At 39.2% G+C, this 23,986-nt stretch overlaps 1 protein-coding gene across 1 annotated transcript in view; it reads left to right on the forward strand.

Moving 5' to 3' along the window:
* LOC133543606 (protein unc-13 homolog A-like) overlaps positions 1 to 23,986 on the forward strand; it is a 123,900-nt gene that overhangs the window by 95,485 nt on the left and 4,429 nt on the right. Inside the window, exons 31-35 of the mRNA XM_061888284.1 lie at positions 1,292 to 1,348; positions 1,425 to 1,505; positions 3,992 to 4,139; positions 12,749 to 12,841; positions 20,662 to 20,821. Of these exons, the coding sequence (XP_061744268.1) occupies positions 1,292 to 1,348; positions 1,425 to 1,505; positions 3,992 to 4,139; positions 12,749 to 12,841; positions 20,662 to 20,821 (539 nt within the window). The remainder of the gene's footprint in view (positions 1 to 1,291; positions 1,349 to 1,424; positions 1,506 to 3,991; positions 4,140 to 12,748; positions 12,842 to 20,661; positions 20,822 to 23,986) is intronic.

Consider the following 23,986-nt stretch of genomic DNA (forward strand, 5'->3'; position numbering starts at 1 on the left):
CAAATCTTCAATGACAGAAATGTTGAATTTATTCTACTCATTTTTACAACATTGGAAAACATTACTAAAACGGACATATACTGTAGCTCGTATAAATAGCATGTGAGTATCGATCAGCCCAGAGTCACACAGTGACCAAACATGTCTGATTAACGCTCCACACGAGTCAATAACGTCAGCAGAGCTCACTTTTTGTGGATTCACGCACAGCATAAAAAGTTTGATGGACAAAATGAAAACAAAGAAGGAGAGGCCTAACATACGTCTTTATATGGCAGCATTGAGGAAAGTTGTACATGCAAACAAACTATGGTGCGTTTAAGGACAAATTGACCAAATACTCACATCAGTGAAGCATGTTTAATATAAACAGTGGGATTTCTAACAATTAGGAAGGTTTGTGTCGTGTTTTTTCCTCCTACAGGAACCATATTACAGGGTTTCCCACACATTCATGTATTTGTGGCGGCCCGCCACAAAAGAATTACGGCCGCCACAAATAAAATTTAAAATTTTAAAAACATATATAAAGCCCTTCCCCCCCACCCGCCCCGCCCCTCCACATCCCCCCACCCCGGCTTTTGACTCGCTCGACCGCTCATAAAAGCAATGGGACTCTGTCTGTGAATGGAGCTTGTAGTTACATATTATATAAATATGTAAATATTATATAAATATGTATATAAATGTGTGCATAAAGTGTTGTAATTATATTCCAACTCCGCGTTCTTCTTGGTCATCGCCGCCGCCGCTACACCCCACCCCCCCAACCCAACCTCCCCGACCCCCGCCGCCCGACCATACCACCACAAATAGATAACTGACCTGTGGGAAACACTGTATTAAAACAAACTTTTTCATGCATTTTTGAAAAAAGCTCCAGGGAGCCACTAGGGCGGCGCTAAAGAGCCGCTTGTGGCTCAAAAGCCGCGCGTTCCCAACCCCCGACTTAACGGACTTTTGTACATGTGCCACACTCTTGTTAGCCGGCCAGTTGTGTGTGTGTGTGTGTGTGTGTGTGTGTGTGTGTGTGTGTGTGTGTGTGTGTGTGTGTGTGTGTGTGTGTGTGTGTGTGTGTGTGTGTTCGAGAGTGCAAGTAAATGTCAACCTCTCTTTGTACTCACCCTGTGTTGACAGCACATGACGGAGAAAAAGTGCCCTGACATTGTGTAAAAGAGTATGTGCCTGTGGGAAATGTCCCTGTCCTCTGTGTGACCTTGCCTTGTATTATCCTGCTCAGTTTGAATGGAACTCCAACACAACTTTGTCCTCCTGGTTTGTCTCCCCACAGGGCACTCAGCTCATCTTCAATGCTGCCAAAGAGCTGGGTCAGCTGTCCAAACTGAAGGTACCGTGAGCCGTCCTTTGCAAACGTTTGGACGCTGAACAGTTTGACCCTGATTGCTTCCCGCCGTCTTGCTCAGGAGCACATGGTTCGGGAGGAGGCAAAGGCGCTCACGCCCAAGCAATGTGCCGTCATAGAACTGGCCCTGGACACCATCAAGGTGGGGACGCACTGATTGTTGCAGATTCTTTATTGCCATTAAGTGCTGTGTTTTACACGTAGTTGCCTGAACTCCACCTTAATTGCTTGGATTTTACGGCCCAATGAATTCTGGTGGTGGTCAACCTAGCTCTGTTCTCAACGGGTACTAGGCGCCATTTAGCCTTTGTCGAAGAAAAAGTGCCCTATGCTTGTGTTGTTTTCGGCAGTACCAATTGTTCAAATCGCGAAAAGGATAAACGTTTCTTCAGAGTTTCTTGAAAATGAATCAAAAGTGGCGGAAGATTGCGAGATTTTATGGAACGACGACGAGAAAACCATGCAGTTCACACTCCAGTCCAAGGTACCAGAGTCGAAGAATGCATGAGTTGTTAATGATCACTTCGTTAAAGTTAAAGTACCACTGACACCACACACACACTAGGTGTGGTGAAACTACCCTCAACATTCGACCCATCCCCTTGTTCCGCCCCCTGGGAGGTGAGGGGAGCAGTGAGCAGCAGCGGTGGCCGCGCTCAGGAATCATTTTGGGTGATTTAACCCCCAATTCCAACCCTTGATGCTGAGATTTAGCCGTTCTCGAAGAAATAATGCGCTATGCTTGTGTTGTTTACGACTGTACGAATTGTTCAAATCGCGAAGGGGAAAAAGGTTTCTTCTGAGTTCCTTGAGAGTTAATCAAAAGTGGCGAAAGAGTGCAAGATTTTACGAAACGACGACGAGAAAATCATGCAGTTCACACTCCAGTCCAAGGTACCAGAGTCGAAGAAAGCATGAGTTGTCAGTGATCACTTTGTTAAAGTTAAAGTTAAAGTACCACTGATAGTCACACACACACTAGGTGTGGTGAAATTACCCTCTGCATTTGACCCATCCCCTTGATCACCCCCTGGAAGGTGAGGGGAGCAGTGAGCAGCAGCGGTGGCTGTGCTCGGGAATCATTTTTGATGATTGAACCCCCAATTCCAACCCTTGATGCTGAGTGCCAAGCAGGGAGGTAATGGCTCCCATTTTTTAAAGTCTTTGGTATGACTTGGCCGGGGTTTGAACTCACGACCTTCCGATCTCAGGGCGGACACTCTAAAGCAGGGGTCACTAACGTTTTTGAAAACCAAGAGCTTCTTCTTGGGTACTGGTTAATGCGAAGGGCTACCAGTTTGATACACACTTAAATAAATTGCCAGAAATAGCCAATTTGCTCAATTTACCTTTAATAAATAAATCTACGTCTTCCCTCTTTCAGTTTAAAAGAGGAGAAAACACGAAAAAAAGGAAAATTTAATTTTGAGACATAGTTCATCTTCAATTTCGACTCTTTAAAATTCAAAATTCAACCAAAAAAAATGAAGAGGAAAACTAGCTAATTCTAATCTTTTTGAAAAAATAAAAAAAATTATTTATGGAACATCATTAGGATTTTTTCCTGATTAAGATTAATTTTATAATTTTGATGACTTGTTTTAAATCTGCACTTTGTTAGAATATATATCCAATTGGACCAAGCTTTATTCTAACAAAGACAAATCATTATTTCTTCTAGATTTTCCAGAACAAAAATTGTAAAAGAAATTCAAAAGACTTTGAAATAAGATTTAAATTTGATTCTACAGATTTTCTAGATTTGCCAGAATATTTTTTGGGAATTTTAATCATAATAAGTTTGAAGAAATATTTCACAAATATTCTTCGTCGGAAAAATAGAAGCTAAAATGAAGAATTAATTTAAAATGTATTTATTATTCTTTACAATAAAAAAAAATACTTGAACATTGATTTAAATTATCAGGAAAGAAAAGGAAGGAATTTAAAAGGTAAAAAGGTATATGTGTTTAAAAATCCTAAAATCATTTTTAAGGTTGAATTTTTTTCTCTAAAATTGTCTTTCTAAAAGTTATAAGAAGCAAAGTAAAAAAAAAAAAAAAATAATTTATTTAAACAAGTGAAGACCAAGTCTTTAAAATATTTTCTTGGATTTTCAAATTGTATTTGAGTTTTGTCTCTCTTAGAATTAGAAATGTCGAGCAAAGCGAGACCAGCTTGCTAGTAAATAAGTCAAATTAAAAAAATAGAGGCAGCTCACTGGTAAGTGCTGCTATTTGAGCTATTTTTAGAACAGGCCAGCGGGCGACTCATCTGGTCCTTACGGGCTACCTGGTTCCCGCGGGCACTGTGTTGGTGACCCTTGCTCTAAAGGTTTGTTTGATATACTTTTATCGTTTATTACGTACCATTTAAGTAGTATCTTGATATTATCTGTTTTGAACATGTGTTTCTAAAAGCACCAACTCGGCGAGTCTAAAAGAAAGCAAATGTAAGCAAAACCTAAAATCATTAGTAAAAAACAATAATTAATGGTCACACTTGCACTGCATCCTATAAACTTTATGAGATGGGCACTTTTTTAAAGACGGCAACCACTCATCAAAGAGCTGCCCTGGAGTAAAAACACCTAAAAAGTTACATTTATCTGTGTTTGTCTGCCTTTAGCAATATTTCCATGCCGGGGGTGTTGGTCTGAAGAAGACTTTCTTGGAGAAGAGTCCTGATCTGCTGTCCCTGCACTACGCCCTGTCCCTCTACACGCAGGCCACAGACAAACTTATTAGGACCTTTGTCCAGTCCCAGAACGCACAAGGTAAGCACTTTAGCCACCACTTTAGCAAATGTCCATCACTCTTTTAAAGTGTGAGGGCAAGTTTAGTGTTTTTCTAACGCAGCATTAAAAATATAAACACTTCTAAATGCTGAGTCTACATGCAGGATGGCTTTTCGGCTCCTATTTTGCAAAGAAAAGACCCACACCCGTCCCCAATTGACTGTCAGGCTGCCACGTAACAGCCGTCATGTTTTTAGCGGTTCTGCAGCTGACAAAATGTCCTCAAACACCTCTGCCAGAGCAACAATTTAAGCGGGGGAGTGGCATTGTGTCTTCTGCATGCCGCAGGAGGAATTCCACTAAACCAGTGTTTTTAATTATGTGACTTTTTCTTCATCTCTTCTGCTTTTCTCTGTCCTGTCCCCCCCGTCTGTGGGCCAGTGTTTGGCGGCAAGGGGGTGAGGTTCACCACTAGTGAGGATGTTTACCCAGAAAAGGGTACGTTTCACCCTGGTTCATACCTTTTGAGGCATCCAGGAAGCGTCCAGACCCCCACCTCCCCCAGCACCTCCATGCATCCCCAAAAAGTCCCCCCTCTGCCTGCATAGACTGAACATAACCCCCCCACCCCATCCCCTCTTTTTCCGACCTCGGCCTTTCTCCGTCTCTTACATCTGGAGGACTTTATGCATTCATGCATGCACTGATGTCTGTTTGGATACTAAATACATACGCCCCTTCTCTGTATGTATGAGCAACAAGCATGACACGCGGACATCAGACGGCAACGAATAGGAATGCATCAAAGTGTGGCGGAGCATGACATCATCGTTAAAGGCCTACTGAAATGAGATTTTCTTATTTAAACGGGGATAGCAGGTCCATTCTAAGTGTCATACTTGATCATTTCGCGATATTGCCATATTTTTGCTGAAAGGATTTAGTAGAGAACATCCACGATAAAGTTCGCAACTTTGGTGCTAACAGAAAAGCCCTGCCTTTACCGGAAGTCGCAGACGATGACGTCACGGGTTGTAGGGCTCCTCACATCTTCACATTGTTTCTAATGGGAGCCTCCAACAAAAACAGCTATTCGGACCGAGGAAACGACCATGTCCCCATTAATTTGAGCGAGAATGAAAGATTTGTGTTTGAGGATATTGATAGCGACGGGCTAGAAAAAAAAACAAAAAGTTAAAAAAAAAAATGGATTCAGATGTTTTTAGACACATTTACCAGGATAATTCTGGGAAATCCCTTATCTTTCTATTGTGTTGCTAGTGTTTTAGTGAGTTTAACAGTACCTGATAGTTGGAGGTGTGTGTCCACGGCCGGGTGTTGACGCGCAGTGTCTCAGGAAGTCGACGGCAGCTGTATGGGCGGCACAAGCTCAGCTGATCTCCGGTAAGAAGCGACTTTTTACCACAATTTTCTCACCGAAACCTGCTGGTTGACATTCGGTTGGGATCCATGTTCGCTGTGATCCATAGTAAAGTTTCACCTCCGTGAATTTTAAACAAGGAATCACCGTGTTTGTGTGGCTAAAGACTAAAGCTTCCCAACTCCATCTTTCTACTTTGACTTCTCTAATATTAATTGAACAAATTGCAAAGGATTCAGCAACACAGATCTCCATAAATACTGTGTAATTATGCAATTAAAGCAGACGACTTTTAGCTGTGTGTGTGTTCAGCGCTCATATTTCCTAACAGCCCCGTGACGTCACGCGTACACGTCATCATTACGCGACGTTTTCAAGAAAAAACGCCGGGAAATGTAAAATTGCAATTGAGTAAACTAAAAAGGCCGTATTGGCATGTGTTGCAATGTTAATATTTCATCATTGATATATAAACTATCAGACTGCGTGGTGGGTAGTAGTGGGTTTCAGTAGGCCTTTAAGGGCCCCGAGGGCCGAGCGAGTGTGTGTGCGTGGGCGAGGGAAAAGAGCTGACGGGGGTTTGGGTGACACTCCATTGTGCATTTACCAGCGAGCCAGGCTTGTTAGGAATATGATGATGGATCTTCTCATAGTGGTGATGTGAGCCGAGGTTTGCTCTACTCATCCTGAACCAATCACAAACGGCCGCGCAGGTCATGTGCTCTGATTTCTGCTAGTTGGATTAGTGTCAAAAGGACACCCACTCACATTCAAGAGCGAAATATATGAAGTGATTACAGTAGGCGAGAGAGAATCTGTTGTGTTTCACCGGTACAGTATTTGTCCACAAGGGATGGAAATATTGACTGTAATATTGGATAATAATAATTTACTTTCACTGGATAGTTCTTACAGAAGGAGGTGATTTGAACATGGCAAGAGAAACCAGACTAATGTTGTCCTGAAAGCTTCACCGAGAACAATAATAGCTCATTACATGAAAATACAGTACAGGCCAAAAGTTTGGACACACCTTATCCTCATTCACTGCGTTTTCTTTATTTTCATGAGTATTCACATTGTAGATTGCCACTGAAGGCATCAAAACTATGAACGAACACGTGTGGAGTTATGTACTTAAGCAAAAAAAAAGGTGAAATAAATGAAAACGTGTTCTATACTCTAATCCAGGGGTGTCAAACGTACGGCCGCGGACAGGTTTTATCCGGATGAGTTCGCTAAGTATAAAAATAAGCCGGAATTTTTGAATAAAAGAAACTGCTGTTATAAATGTGTCCACAAGATGTCACAATAGCAATTCTTTGTATTTTTGTCGATGATGCTACATATGTAAAAAAAATAAAAATAAAAAAAATCACATGATGTTAGTGCACCAATCGAGGAAAATAATCAAACTACATAAATAGCGTCCCGTAATTTGATTTTGCTATTATTTTTTTATATTGATAGACTGAAAATGAACATCAATGAGTTGACTATGAACATTTATCACGTAATTTATTCAGAAAGTCTAAATATTGTCAAAAAAACATAGAATACTATTAAACTTTAACATCAATACATTTTAATTTTCCTGAGGGAACTCTCCTGAAGGAATCAACAAAATTCTATCTATCTATCTATCTATCTATCTATCCATCTATCTATCTATCTATCTATCTATCCATCTATCCATCTATCCATCTATCCATCTATCTATCTATCTATCTATCCATCTATCCATCTATCCATCTATCCATCTATCCATCTATCCATCTATCCATCTATCCATCTATCCATCTATCCATCTATCCATCTATCCATCTATCCATCTATCCATCTATCCATCTATCCATCTATCCATCTATCCATCTATCCATCTATCCATCTATCCATCTATCCATCTATCCATCTATCCATCTATCTATCTATCCGTCTATCTATCTATCTATCTATCTAAACGTGACATGAAAGTGTAAAAAAAAAAAAAAAACAACATAATGATGATTTTCTTGTTCTATTTTTAAACCAAGAAAACAATCACAAGTTGTCTTTATTTCCAAGTTATCATGCCGTTATTTTACCAGTCCGGCCCACTTGGGAGTAGATATTTCTCCATGTGGCCCCCGATCTGGAATGAGTTTGACACCCCTGCTCTAGTTTCTTCAAAATAGCCACCCTTTGCACACTCTTGGCATTCTCTCGATGAGCTTCAAGCACAGCTATGAAGTAAAAAAAAAATCATTTCAGGTGACTACCTTTTGAAGCTCATCGAGAGAATGTCAAGAGTGTGCAAAGCAGTAATCAGAGCAAAGGGTGGCTATTTTGAAGAAAACATGTTTTCAGTTATTTCACCTTTTTTTGTTAAGTACATGTGTTCATTCAAAGTTTGTATGCCTTCAGTGACAATCTACAATGTAAATAGTCATGAAAATAAAGAAAACACATTTAATGTGGGGAAGGTGTGTCCAAACTGTTGGCCTGTACTGTATGTTACTTAAATATTTAGTCAAACATGTTAACAAAAAGCTAAAGGCTGATCCTACCATTATTTTAGTTCTTGAAGGTGGACTGAAACAGACAACCAAGTTGTGAGTTTCCTACCCGATCTAAAGTCTGTTGGGATCCCACATGATTTCCTTCTAATGTAATTGATTTTGGCAGCCGGGCAGGATCCGGCTGTAGTTTGGAGACCCCTGGTTTAAGGCATTAAGTACATTTTTAACAAGCAACACCTGCAGTGAGCGAACTCGTCCAAAAGATGGCGCCGTAGCACAAGCAATAACACACCATTTCAGTGTCTCTGCTTGAGTTGAATGACAACTATTGAATACAAAACATTATGGCCGTTAGCGAAGAAAATTCCACATATAAGCAACACCGTTTTTAAAGCCGATGGTTTTAAAGCGTACGGAAAAAGTAGCGGCTTGTAGTCCAGAATTTATGATGTATGCATCATAATTTATATGATGTGATATTGACCACGCCCACAGGTATGTTGGCAATATGGAGGAAACCCTTCTTTTTGGTCATTCAAGTGTACATTTCCTGCATGGCTGCTGCAAGAGGACAGTGAACGTAGGGTTTGATGGTTTTCTTACAGAAACTACTGCTCTTAGATCCAAAACAAGCTTTTCATTTGTTAAATTTGGTCCCTCAAAAACATTCGATAATGGCAATATTTTCTTGTCATCAGCATGTAACGAGATTATCTTAGAAGTAACACTGGTGGAACACGTTTTGTTATATTTACAGCTCAAACTATTTACAGGACATCTGCATGTGCCAGATGTCTTAGAAGGAAGATGTTTGTGTGTGGGGCGCGACATGCACTTTTAGTGGCAGATAAAACTGTGTGCGAAGGGCTACCAGTTTGATACACACTTAAATAAATTGCCAGAAATAGCCAATTTGCTCAATTTACCTTTAATAAATAAATCTATATATTTAAAAAAATATATGTATTTCTGTCTGTCATTTCGTCGTACATTTTATTTCCTTTTACGGGAAGTTTTTTTGTAGAGAATAAATTAATGGTTTAAAAGAGGAGAAAACACGAAAAAAAATAAGATTAAATTTTGAAACATAGTTCATCTTCAATTCGACTCTTTAAAATTCAAAATTCAACTGAAAAAAATGAAGAGAAAAACTAGCTAATTCGAATCTTTTTGGAAAAAAATAAAAAGAATTTATGGAACATCATTAGTAATTTTTCCTGATTAAGATTGATTTTAAAATTTTGATTACATGTTTTGAATAGGTTAAAATACAATCTGTCTTTTGTTAAAATATATAACAAATTGGACCAAGCTATATTTCTAACAAAGACAAATCCTTATTTCTTCTAGATTTTCCAGAACAAAAATTTTAAAAGAAATTCAAAAGAATTTGAAATAAGATTTAGATTTGATTATACAGATTTTCTAGATTTTCCAAAATATTTTTTTTGAATTTTAATCATAAGTTTGAAGAAATATTTCACAAATATTCTTCGTCGAAAAAACAGAAGCTAAAATTTATTAATTTAAAATGTATTATTCTTCACAATAATAAAAAAATACTTGAACATTGATTTAAATTGTCAGGAAAGAAGAGGAAGGAATTTAAAAGGTAAAAAAGGTATATATGTTTAAAAATTCTAAAATAATTTTTAAGGTTTTATTTTTTCTCTAAAATTGTCTTCCTGAAAGTTATAAGAAGCAAAGTAAAAAAATAAAAATTAATTTATTTAAACAAGTGAAAACCAAGTCTTTGAAATATTTTCTGGGATTTTCAAATTCTATTTGAGTTTTGTCTCTCTTAGAATTAAAAATGTCGAGCAAAGCGAGACCAGCTTGCTAGTAAATAAATACAATTGAAAAAACAGAAGCAGCTCACTGGTAAGTGCTGCTATTTGAGCTATTTTTAGAACAGGCCAGCGGGCGACTCATCTGGTCCTTACGGGCTACCTGGTGCCCGCGGGCACTGTGTTGGTGACCCCTTGTATATAATAACAAATGTGTGAGAAGTTAGCTGTGTCCAACTGGTTGACTTATTAATGGATACAAAAGTACTTTGGTAAGGAAATCAAACCAGTTATTGTTGTTCCACTAACAGAAACCATCAGGAATGTATTTTTAACAAACGCCACTAAACGGGAGCTTGAGCCATCATTGTTTTTTAAAAATAATTTAAAAAAAAAAGCTAAATAAAATTGCTTAGGTTTACTTGTTTCTCAGGGCTTTTCCATCAAGTGGAGCGGTCCAGATGGACGCCTACTGCTCTCTTTGGTCTTGTTGGAAGTTGGCAGCGAGAGCCACAATCCAATAATCCTCCTCGGAGAGACGAGATGAGAGCCGAACGCCAGAAAACATGCCAGGAACACTCACTGCCGCCTCACTCCCACCGACACCTTGTTTAGTAGGCGGCCGGCTGCAACAACACACACACACACACACAAACACAGGCAGGCTGCTGGTATTCACCACCACCAAGCTCATGTTGACGGAACAAAGCCACTAGTTAAAAAAGTGAAAATGAATATCCGTCTGTCGCCGCATCTTCTGGAATAGTTTGCAGGTCACATTCAGTGTCGATGTAATAAAAACAGAGTTTAGTTCCCTTGGTTTCCCCTAGGAAAGTAATAATGTGTTGACGTGTCTCCACCCATCTGAGCATGTCCTCACCTTACCTGCGCATTTACTAATTTTTGGGACGGTGTGGCGCAGTGAGGAGAGTGGCCGTGCGCAACCCGAGGGTCCCTGGTTCAAATCCCACCTAGTACCAACCTCGTCACGTCCGTTGTGTCCTGAGCAAGACAGTTCACCCTTGCTCCTGATGGGTGCTGGTTGGCGCCTTGCATGGCAGCTCCCTCCATCAGTGTGTGAATGTGTGTGTGAATGGGTAAATGTGGAAATAGTGTCAAAGCGCTTTGAGTACCTTGAAGGTAGAAAAGCGCTATACAAGTACAACCCATTTATCATTTCTTTACTTCCCTCTCTCTAGTAGAGACCGACCGATTATCTGCATTTTGACGTATATCTGTATCTGCCTCTTTTTACTTTTTTTTTTTTTTTCATTTCAACCCCCCTGGCCTTCCCTCCACTCACTTTTTCTTCCTCCTGCAATGTCGGTCGACTCCAAACACTATACTTATTTCGCTTACCGTATTTTCCGGAATATAAGGCGACTTAAAATAATGTTTTTTCTCAAATTCCGACATTGCGCCTTATAACCCGGTGTGCCTAATGTACAGAATCATTCTGGTTTTACCTACCGACCTCGAAGCAAATTTATTTGGTACATGGTGTAACGATAGGTGGTATGCGTAGAATGCACTATGATGGCAATATGACTCAAGTAAACAACACCAACATTTTATATGTTCCATTGAACATATAGAACATTAGACACGGCGCTGAAAAATCTATCAAAATGTTTTAGTACGACTTTGGTAAGCTACGAAGCCGCACCACTTGATGGATTGTACTGTACTTCAACATACGAGTATTATTATGGTGTGTGTATAAGGTAAGACATATTATCTGGCGTTTTGTTTCGCAATATTGTGCAAAATCAAAAATTTGTTTTACCTTCTGGTACCTGCTGATCTGTATTTGGGATTTGTATAAAGCCTGAAAAATTGCGCTCATCCGCCTTTGTAGTCCATGACGACAACATAGTCGATAAGCTTCTTCTTTTTCTCTATCTTCTTGTTATATGACATTCATCCTCCGCTGTTCCCATTTGTAATATAAAGTAGTGTACATTTCTTACTTATATATGTCAGTAAACTCGCCATGAAAGCGCTAAAACACACCGGTGTAGTGAGTTTACATTATTCACCCAAGGAACTTTAGTTATTAGAGACTTCTGGTCGGGCGGTTTTTCATGGGAAACATTTCCTGTGTTGTTTTCGTATGAGGAGATTCTGCTCTTTTATTGATTGAAGTAAAGTCCGAATGTCATTAAAACAGTTAGCTCCATCTTTTGACACTTCTTCCACTCCCGTCCTTGCACGCTACACCGTTACAACAAAGATGACGGGGAGAAGTCGCTGCCGAAGGTGAGCCACGTAAATAAGACCGCCCACAAAACGTCGCATCCGGAAGCGACTGTCAGAAAGCGGCTTGAAGATGATCTGCAAGACATAATCCATGCAACATTTTGACCAAAGAACCACCATTTCATGTTATGTAGGCCACAAGGAAGTGTTTTACATTTAGAAAAAAATAATAACAATATGACTTCTTAAATGCATCATATAATTTGATGTGCCTTCTATATAAAAATAGACCTGAATAGACCCGCTCGTCGTCAGTTCGCCTTATAATCCGGTGTGCCCAATGGTCTGGAAAATACCGTAAATTTCAAAAATTATTTTTTTTGCTGGGGAGTTCAGTTTTTGTCCTTTTTTGCCGGTGTCTTACGCGTTAGTTTGTTTTCCGCCACTGCAACGAGCAAACCTTCTGTCCCCAGAACTCAGTGTGATCTCATCAAAGGAGCGTGACAGCTAGTGCAGATTGAGGTAGTGGGAAACAGCAGGTGGAAATATCACCATGGAAGTAGTCGCACTCACACTGTCCACATCTGCACTTCCTCACGTGCACAAGAAGCCCAGTGACTCTGCCAGTAGTCCTTCTGCAACATGTCCTGTGCATGAACCAAATTGCACTAAAATCCTCACCTCGGACTTGGAAGAGGAAACTTGAAGCGGCTTCATGTTCGTGTTTGGTCGCCTGAAAGAGGAGTCATTTGCCAACTGTGTGTGTGTCTTGTGCCCCACCAGGATCTGGGGTGGACGATGCTGTGGGAGAGGTGTCCATCCACGTGGAAATCTTCACTCACCCCAACACTGGCGAGCACAAGGTCACTGTGAAAGGTAAGGTCATTCCTCCATTTTTACAACATGTGAAGTGGAGCGTGATCGCCGACCGCAGGCTGTAAAGGAGAGCGTAGTACTATGCAGTTGTCATGGCGATGACCTTACGTGCACTGGGGGAAAGCACAGCTGCAGTGCAAAAGACTGAAATCTAAGTAAGATGAAAAACCTAAAATAAGGGTCATCTCTGCTTATTTTCTCTCAGATAAGATCATTCTTCTCACTTAGCAGATTTTATGTTACTGTTTTACTTGTTTTAAAGGCCTACTGATACCCACTACTACCCACCACGCAGTCTGATAGTTTATATATCAATGATGAAATATTAACCTTGCAACACATGCCAATACGGCCGGTTTAGTTTACTAAATTACAGTTTTAAATTTCCCGTGGAGTTTCTTGTTGATGACGCGTGCGTTTGACGTCACCGGTTGTAGCGGACATTATTTTCCAGCCCGATCCAAGCTATAAGTAGTCTGCTTTAATCGCGTAATTACACAGTATTTTGGACTTCTGTGTTGCTGAATCTTTTGCAGTTTGTTCAATTAATAATGGAGAAGTCAAAGTAGAAAGATGGAGGTGGGAAGCTTTTAGCCTTTAGCCGCACAAACACAGGCGGTGTTTCCTTGTTTAAAATTCCCGAAAATGAAGCTTTACTATGGATCAGAGCGGTCAAGCGAACGTGGATCCCGACTACATGTCAAGCGGCAGTTTTCGGTGGGAAAATGGTAATAAGTCGCCTCTTACCGGAGACATCAGCAGAGCTTCCGTCCTGCTGCAGCTGCGTGGCTTCCCTCAGAGACTCTGGCGTCAACACACCCGTGGCCACACCCCTCCGACTTTCAGGTACTATTTAATCTCACTAAAACACTAGCAACACAATAGGCAGATAAGGGATTTTCCAGAATTATCCTAGTAAATGTGTCTTATAACATCTTTATTTTAATTTTTTCTAGTCCTTCACTCTAAATTTCCTCATCCATGAATCTTTCATCCTCGCTCAAATTAATGGGGAAATTGGCGCTTTCTCGGTCCGAATAGCTCTAGCTGCTGCTGGCTGATTGTAAACAATGTGAGGATGTGAGGAGCCCTACAACCCGTGACGTCACGCGCACATAGTCTGCTACTTCCGGTAAAGGCAAGGCTTTTTTATTAGCGACCTAAAGTTGCGAACTTTATCGTTGATGTTCTCTACTAAATCCTTTCAGCAAAAATATGGCAATATCGCGAAATGATCAAGTATGACACATAGAATGGACCTGCTATTTGATGAACCATGTTGAGTAAAACATGCTTTAAACTAGAATATCAACTGATGCAAAGCTGTGTCATCAACACTCACAGGTATAAAACATTTCTTACTTCAAGCATGAAAAAAAAAAACATGATGCCTAGCGCAGATCATTATGTCAAGATAATAGCACAAGCATTTACTTAATTTAAAAATATTTTTCAACATATAGAGCAAAAAGGTCCGTTTTTTTTTTCTACCAAGAAAAGTGCACTTGTTATTAGGTATTTTTGGGTTCATTGAGGTTAGCTAATTTTCCTTATTTTGGAAAGTCTTGACGAGCCAACTTTTCTTGTTCTATTGGCAGATAATTTTGCTTAGTTCAAATAAAATACCCCTCATTTTTTGTTTTTTCTTGTTTTTGAACATTGACTTTTTGCAGTGGTATTCAGGAGATCATTTTGAACAATTAGCCAAATGGTATGTTTGTGTCAGACATGTTTATTAAGGAGCACCCTGTGGTTAGATCAGCACAGACCTGGGCAAAATACAGCCCATTAAAATTTTTAATCATCCATCCATTTCCTACCGCTTATTTCCTTTCGGGGTCGCGGGGGGCGCTGGCGCCTATCTCAGCTACAATCGGGCGGAAGGCGGGGTACACCCTGGACAAGACGCCACCTCACCACAAGGCCAACACAGATAGACAGACAACATTCACACTCACATTCACACACTAGGGCCAATTTTAGTGTTGCCAATCAACCTATCCCCAGGTGCATGTCTTTGGAAGTGGGAGGAAGCCGGAGTACCCGGAGGGAACCCACGCATTCACGGGGAGAACATGCAAACTCCACACAGAAAGATCCTCAGCCTGGAATTGAACCCAGGACTGCAGGACCTTCGTATTGTGAGGCAGACGCACTAACCCCTCTGCCACCGTGAAGCCCAATTTTTAATCAGTCATTTTTTTTTTTAGACCCTTAACATCAAAACTGTAGCCGCCATTATGATGTGCGGCGCTGTTTTTGAATGACCGTGAGTCTTGAACTACGCTTTTGAGTGTTATAGGAGTTATTAGGGTAATCTACGTTCCAGCAGCTCGAACCAGGAACAAAGAGTGGGCGGGGTTTGTTTTCAGAGCAGTCAACCTGAAATACGTGTCAGCAACAGAGACATTATTACAACAAATGTCTGTATAAAAGTGATAATATATCATATTGCAGGTGTTTATTACCCTTTGCGTTCATATTTCGCTGTTTGTTACATTTTTGTTGTGTTTTAAAAGATGTCTATGGAGAAGCTGGTCTCAGAAGTAAAAGAAGAGCGATGTTCACGTGTTGTTAATATTCAGTGTTTTATTGTTCAAGGTTCCATCCATCCATCCATTTTCTACCGCTTATTACCTTTTTTGGGGGTCGCGGGGGGGCGGTAATTTGAAATCGCATAAAGGGAATGAGATTAAAAAGCTATTCAGTAGGATTTAAGGTCCAAGTTTACATCACGCTCAAATTTTTACTGCATGCCTTTGGTAAGTGCTGGAGTGAGAAGAGGTTTTAAAATAATTAGCTCATGCTTACTTTTACCGCATGCCTTTGGTAAGCGCAGGAGTGAGAAGATGTTTTAAATTAATTAGCGCCCCGGCAGCAATTAAAGGAAATACGGTATGAATAACGACGAATGAAGATAGAATCGCTATTAACCGAAACATGTTATGTCAATATGATTTATACATTTTCCGAATCATCCATCCATCCATCCTTTTTCTACCGCTTATTCCCTTTTGGGGTCGCGGAGGGCGCTGGCGCCTATCTCAGCTACAATCGGGCGGAAGGCAGGGTACACCCTGGACAAGTCGCCACCTCATCGCAGGGCCAACACAGATAGACAGACAACATTCACACTCACATTCACACACTAGGGCCAATTTAGTGTTGCCAATCAACCTATCCCCAGGTGCATGTTTTTGGAAGTGGGAGGAAGCCGGAGTACCCGGAGGGAACCCACGCATTCACGGGGAGAACATGCAAACTCCACACAGAAAGATCCCGAGCCTGGATTTGAACCCAGGACTGTAGGAACTTCGTATTGTGAGTCAGACGCACTAACCCCTCTGCCACCGTGAAGCCTTGTTCAAGGTTAATATTGTGTATCTGAAAAAAAAAGGGACCCAAATGTCCGATAGAATTCTAAAAAAAGTTTTTTACTGTACGGGACACCCAAAATGTACATGACAATAAATAAAGTGGGATTTACAATATTAATATTGTTCAAGGTTACTCTTGGTAGCTTGAATGCTAACATGAAAACAAGAGGCATCAATTTAGTAACGTGTCACCAAAGAGTAAAAATGCATTTCTTCCAGTATGCATCATAACGAAAAGGGTAATATTTAAAAAAGGGATAAATGTTGATAGTCCAACTCATACTGACTGGTATACACATGCTTTGGAAATTATATCAGAAGAAAAAAACTGCATTTACCGCATTTTCCGGAGTATAAGTCGCACCGGAGTATAAGTCGCGCCTGCCGAAAATGCATAATAAAGAAGAAAAAAAAAACATATATAAGTCGCACTGGAGTATAAGTCGCATTTTTGGGGGGAAATCTATTTGATAAAACCCAACACCAAGAATAGACATTTGAAAGACAAATTAAAATAAATATACAATAGTGGTATGTTAACGTAACATATGGTAAGAGTCATTCAAATAACTATAACATATAGAACATTCTATAAGTTTACCAAACAATCTGTCACTCCTAATTGCTAAATCTGATGAAATCTTATACGTCTAGTCTCCTACGTGAATGAGCTAAATAATATTATTTGATATTTTACGGTAAAGTGTTAATAATTTCACACATAAGCCGCTCCTGAGTATAAGTCGCACCCCCGGCCAAACTATGAAAAAAATTGCGACTTATAGTCGGAAAAAATACCGTGGTTTAGATAATGAGTCATATCTTGGAATATGGGATCATTTATTTAAATTTGTTTAAACTATTAAGTGAACCTAAAATATGACTTATTTTATCCTTGTGGAAAGTATTGGACACAGTGTTGTCAAACTTATGAGATGTGATGCAAGTGTAAGCCACTGTGACACTATTATTCATTTTTTAAATGTTTTTATTTTATATTTTTATAAATGGCTGTAATGATAATTTAAATGAGGGATTTGTGATCTTTGGTATGTTGGAATTATTTATATTGATACTGTTGTTGATATTATGCATTTTTTTTGGACTACTTTTGGATTGTTTTGTGTGATGTTTGTGTTGTCTTCTCAATTGCTCTGTTGATTGCTATTCTGAATGTTGCTGGCCCGGGTTTGGTTTTGGAATAAGGATTGTATTATCGAATGCAGCTGAGATAGGCTCCAGCACCACCCACGACCCCGAAAGGGACAAGCGGTAGAAAATGGATGGACGTGTATTATTTTGTTGGACTGATTATTACAAATACAATTAAATTAAATTTTAAAATTAAACATAAAAACAAGAGGCATTAATATCTTTCCCCATTAAGAAACAAAGAGCCTTCTAAACTGAGGAATATGAGACGGTGTCTTTTACGGTGCGTCCAAGCGCCGCTGTACAGAATAGGACACCACAACTCTCCTCAGAAATAATGAATACTTATAGTAGATGTTATTTGTTGCACACTTTTTATTTAAATACATCCCAAAGTGCTACAGTACGAACCAATATTTAAAACAATTAACGCTAGCCATTAAAACAGATACAATTCTAAGGCTCTAGTGGTGAAGCTTAAGAAACACAAAACATACAAAAATGTGGGTTTTCTAACAGTTTATCTATTTTTTTCATTATTTAAAAAAATGTAAGAACTTGGTCAAATGATTTCAAAAGACTGTGTGTACTTTTTTAACACATTCAACAATACCGGTTGTCATTTTGGTCACGATAACAGTGAATTATATTTATATAGCGCTTTTCTCTTGTGACTCAAAGCGCTTTACATAGTGAAACCCAATATCTAAGTTACATTTATACCAGTGTGGGTGGCACTGGGAGCAGGTGGGTAAAGTGTCTTGCCCAAGGAAACAACGGCAGTGACTAGGATGGTGGAAGCGGGAATCGAACCTGCAACCCTCAAATTGCTGGCACGGCCACTCTTCCAACCGAGCTATGCCGCCCACAGTGATATGAAATTTTCATATCGTTACGTCCCTAAATTTGCCACGGAAGTAAACCGAATGATCGAACTTGGAGCTTAATGCGCATCTGAGTGCAGTAAAATAAATGTCAGCCGTGACTTTTGGAGTTTCAATAAATAGTGTCACCAAGGCGTCTTCGACAGTGGGGCTCGGGGGCAGCAGCCCAAGGCGCGCTCGCACCTTCGCACCATAATTTGACCCCCTTAACATGCTTCAAAGTGCAAGTTAAAGCTATACTATGCCAAGCAAAAGCCATTTATCAACAACATCCAGAAACGCCAATCTGTAATTTGACCCCCTTAACATGCTTCAAAACTCACCAAATTTTACACACACACATCAGGAGTGGTGAAAATTGCCATCCAATAAAAAACCAAACCCCAAAAATGAAAATTGTGCTCTAGCTCCCCCTAGGAAAAAAAACTGACAAAATTGCTTGTAAATTCTGTTAGGAATGTCGTAGAGTGATGAAATGAAAACTTCTATGTAGTTCTGACTAAGATCGGGACTCGGGACACGGCGGCAGCGGCCAAAGGCGGACCCGACCAACGCTGCTTGCAGCTTTAATTTAAAGATGAAGCTATTGTTGAGAAAATAGCTGAGTCAACATGGGTGGTGTGATGTGGAGCAAATCAAATCAAGCCCATGTACAACACATGAGCATTCCCCAACTTTCTCAGTCTTTTTTGCCATTTGTGCCAGCTTTTTTGAAAAATGTTGCCAGGCATCAAATTCCAAATGAGCTAATATTTGCAAAAAATAAAGTTTTCCAGTTTGAACATTAAGTATCTTACCTTTGCGGTCTATTCAATTGAATAAAGGTTGAAAAGGATTTGCAAATCATTGTATTTTGTTTATTTTTACCATTTACACAATGTGCCAACTTCACTGGTTTTGGGTTTTGAAAGTTCTTTTCAAAGAAAAAAGTCCTACGTTTAGGAAACAAATCCCTTTCTGGAAGAGAATCCATTAAAATGATACAAAAATTCCATCATAATTTTGACAAAAATAAAAGTCATACTATTAAAAGAATTAAGTCAAATTTGAGTGAGTATTAATTTGTACTTTTATTGTTGAACAATAAAGGATAAGACTAAAGAATAAAGTGTAAATAGCTTTACATCAGGGGTGCCCATTACGTCGATCGCGAACTACCAGTCGACCGCGGGGGGTATGTCAGTCGATCTCGAGCTAGGCTTTTTAAAAAAAATAGACCTAAAAATTAGTGAAGATTTAAAAATTAGTGAACATCAATCTTCACCAAGACGTCACTTAAATGACATTCACGGTACCGGAGGGTCTTGTGAGATGACGCTGGCTGCTGCAAGATCATTATTATTAATATATGACCGAGAGGAAGGCGAGAAACACTTTTTATTTCAACAGACTCTCGCGCCGTACCTTCCGTCAAAACTCTAAAGGCCGACTGCCCTTTTTCTATCTTCACAATAAAAGCCCTGCTTCATGCTGCCTGCGCTAACTAAATACAGAGTCTCGGAAAACTGGCGTGCACAAGCGATCCCTCAGAAAGCTGGCGTGCACATCACTTGTGCACGCCAGCTTTCCGAGACTCTTATTTTGTTAGCGCAGGCAGCATGAAGCAGGGCTTTTATTGTGAAGATAGGAAATGTGCAGTCGGCCTTTAGAGTTTTGACGGAAGGGACGGCGCGAAAGTCTGTTGAAATAAAAAGTGTTTCTCACCTTCCTCTCTGTCATTTTTTCATAATAATGAACTGGCAGCAGCCAGCGTCATCTCACAAGACCCTCGGGTGCTGTGAATGTCAATCAAGCAAGCTACGGAATTTGCCGCCAATGTTTTTCTTGTAAAGTGTATGGAAGCTGGATGAATTAGATGCCGAAAAACAACCACTTTCATGTGGTATTGTACAGAAAGGACAACTTTTTTTCTCCTCCATTTGAAAATGTGGGCGTTATCATCATTACTGTCTGATTCCAATCAATGCAAGTCATCAGAATCAGGTAATACACCAACTTATATTCTTGTCTTCGTGAAAGAAAGACATCCATATGTGTTACACATGCTTGTATTATCATTAAACACATCTAACTTGTTTACAAAAATGTCTCTTTCATAAATAAATAAATATAAATGATATATATAAATGAGGTAGATCCCCTCGAGTTGGTCAATTGAAAAGTAGCTCGCCTGCAGAAAAAGTGTGGGCACCCCTGCTTTAGATGATTGCAATTGAATGGAATATTAAATATTGAATCTTTTGCAAGGAAAGATGTTATCGTGCAGAAACAATAGCAATTGGACAGGTATAGTACATTCATTCTACTACCAAGAGAATCTTTTAGGAGAAATATTTTGTACTTTTGTTAGAATAAAAGACTTTCCCTCACCTTCCCTTCTGTCTGCCTCTTTCTCTCTGGGTGACAGTGGTGGCCGCCAACGACCTGAGGTGGCAGACGCAGGGAATATTTCGACCTTTTGTGGAGGTTTTCATTATCGGCCCGCACCTGAGTGACAAGAAGAGAAAGTACGCCACCAAGTCCAAGAACAACAGCTGGGCGCCGAAATACAACGAAACTTTCACTTTGTGAGTCGTGAGCATGATGATGATGATGATGATGATGATGATGTACAGCGATATGCAAAAAATCTTAGGCTGTCCCTGCAGTAAGTCACATATTTACTAAGAGCCTTTTTTATAATTTTTTTCTCTCCGTGAGTTAAAATAATTGATAGTACAGGAGTGAAATCATATCTTTATGAAGATGAAGTCAAAAATATTATGGCATGCATGCAAAAAAAATATTTTCATGAAAATAAAATCAACATTTTACAATGATAAGATAATATTGAGAAAAGTACCAAAGTGACGTTTTGCAAGAATTACAGTTGGAATATTGTAAGAAAAAAAAATACATAGATAGATAGATAGTACTTTATTGATTCCTTCAGGAGAGTTCCTTCAGGAAAATTAAAATTCCAGCAGCAGTGTACAGAGTTGAGATCAATTTAAAGAAAAAAGTAAAAAGTAAATAATGGGGGTTTAAATGGAAACAAAATAGAGAAATATTACAAAAAGAATAAAAACATTGGGAATAACAATATAACAGTAAAATAAGAATATAACAAGACAAAGTAGGCAGTAGACATGTTATCAGAATAATGTTTTGAAAGAAAAAAAACAAGTAAACTTTTACAGCTGTGGAAGTATGTTGTCAGTTAAATTTATGAGGATATAGTCTAAATCAGCGGTTCTCAAATGGGGGTACGCATACCTCTGGGGGTACTTGAAGGTATGCCAAGGGGTACGTGAGATTTTAAAAAAATATTCTAAAAATAAATATTCAAAAATCCTTTATAAATATATCTATTGAATAATACTTCAACAAAATATGAATGTAAGTTCATAAACTGTGGGAAAAAAATACAACAATGCAATATTCAATGTTCAATCCAATCCAATCCAATCCACTTTATTTATATATCACATTTAAACAATAATAACGTTTCCAAAGTGCTGCACAGCCATGTTAAAAACAATTGTAAAAAATAAATAAATAAAATAAAATTAAAAAAAAGTATATATATATATATTATGCTCCACCAATGACTGAATAAAAACAAAAAATAAATAAATATAAAACCAATAAAAACAATATAAAAACAAATATGATGTAAAAACTATTTTAAAGGGTAAAATCAATTAAAACAGTAAAATAGAAATCAAAGTGTATAAAAAACACAGAGAACAGAGGACCACACAACTCACGTAGTGTTAAAAGCCAAAGAATAAAAGAAGCAAGAAGCTTGCCTTTACAGTAGGAGCGTCCCGTCCTGGAGTCGGTCACCACCTGTGCCAGCTCCGGCGTGCCTTGTTCACATTTACTCCTGCCGCTTTTCGCCGCCGAAAAGAGATTTTTTTTTTGTGGACATGTTCCATAAATATTGATGTTAAAGATTTTTTTTTTTTTTTTGTGAAAAAATGTTTAGAATCCCCAAAGAGGTCACTTTAAGTTGATGACTACTTCTATGTGTAGAAATCTTTATTTATAATTGAATACGTTGTGTATTTTTCAAAAAGTTTTTAGTTATTTTATATCTTTTTTTCCAAATAGCTCATGAAAGAACACTACAAATAAGCAATATTTTGCACTGTTATACAATTTAATAGTTCAAAAATAGAAGAGAGTTTCATTGTATTATTGCAGTGAACAGGTTCAAAGAACAACGAAAGTGGAGAAACTGATGACATAGTGCTGTATTTTACGTCTTGATCTCTTTTTTTCAACCAAAAATACTTTGCTCTAATTAGAGGGTACTTGAATTAAAAAATGTTCACAGGGGGTACGTCACTGAAAAAAGGTTGAGAACCACTGGTCTAATTATTATGTCTTTTTCTAGAATTTGTTTTATTTTACTAGAACAAGTCTTATTATTAGATGTTTTAAAATAAATGTACAAATGAGGATAAAATATGTACGAAATTATTTATATATTGGGGTACGTCATAACTCGGTTGGTAGAGTGGCCGTGGCAGCAACTTGAGGGTTCCAGGTTCGATCCCCTCTTTTGCCATCCTAGTCGCTGCCGTTGTGTCCTTGGGCAAGACACTTTACACACCTGCTGCCAGTGGCACCCAAACTGGTTTAAATGTAACTTAGATAATGGGTTTCACTATGTAAAGCGCTTTAAGTCAATAGAGAAAAGCGCTATATGAATATAATTCACTTCATTTCATATGTAAATAAAAATCTCGATTCCTGATCGTAAATATTTCGAGAAGACAAACAAATGTATTTGAATACAATATGACGGTTGCTTTCATACATTTATTTCATGTGTATATCCAGGGCCGCCCCTCCTTATACGCATATCACGTCCTGATCGGATGGGCGAACCCCGTTTTGCGCGAAGAAGCGCATGTAAAATGTCATTTAATGAACGACAAGGCGTTTCATATGAGCATAGTCCAAGCCCCTTCCTGCTTTGTCACTGACAAGAATATAAAGGCACATTTCCCCAGATTGTCAAACTGTCCTCCACGACGCACAGGTTAGCAATTTCATGTTTTTATTCTGTTAAATCTGCAATTTTGCACAACAAAATATACATATTGGACAATTTATTTCCCATCAATTTGTTATTATAATAATAGATATTATCCATGAAGACACTGTAGTGGTTAGAGTGTCCGCCCTGAGATCGGTAGGTTGTGAGTTCAAACCCCAGGCGTGTCATACCAAAGACTATAAAAATGGGACCCATTTCCTCCCTGCTTGGCACTCAGCATCAAGGGTTGGAATTTGGCATACTTGCCAACCCTCCCAGATTTTCCGGGAAACTCCCGAAATTCAGCGCCTCTCCCGAAAACCTCCCGGGACAAATTTTCTCCCGAAATTCAGGACTGGAGGCCACGCCCCCTCCAGCTTCACGCAGACCTGAGTGACGTGTCGACAGCCTGCTTTCACATCCGCTTTCCCACAATATAAACAGAGAGCCTGCCCAATGACGTTATAACTGTAGAATGATCGAGGGCGAGTTCTTGGTTTCTTATGTGGATTTATTTTAAGGCAGTTTCATTAACGTCCTCCCAGCGCAGTAACAACACACAACAACAGCAGTCACGTTTTCGTCTCCCGTAAAGCAGTTTGTCTGCCGTAAACAGCAATGTTGTGACACTCTTAAACAGCACAATACTGCCATCTACTGTACCTGCATATCTGACAGTAACATCTACGGCAGGGGTCACCAA

The sequence above is a fragment of the Nerophis ophidion genome, linkage group LG26 (genome assembly GCF_033978795.1).
Source record: "Nerophis ophidion isolate RoL-2023_Sa linkage group LG26, RoL_Noph_v1.0, whole genome shotgun sequence".
Classification (NCBI taxonomy): domain Eukaryota; kingdom Metazoa; phylum Chordata; class Actinopteri; order Syngnathiformes; family Syngnathidae; genus Nerophis; species Nerophis ophidion.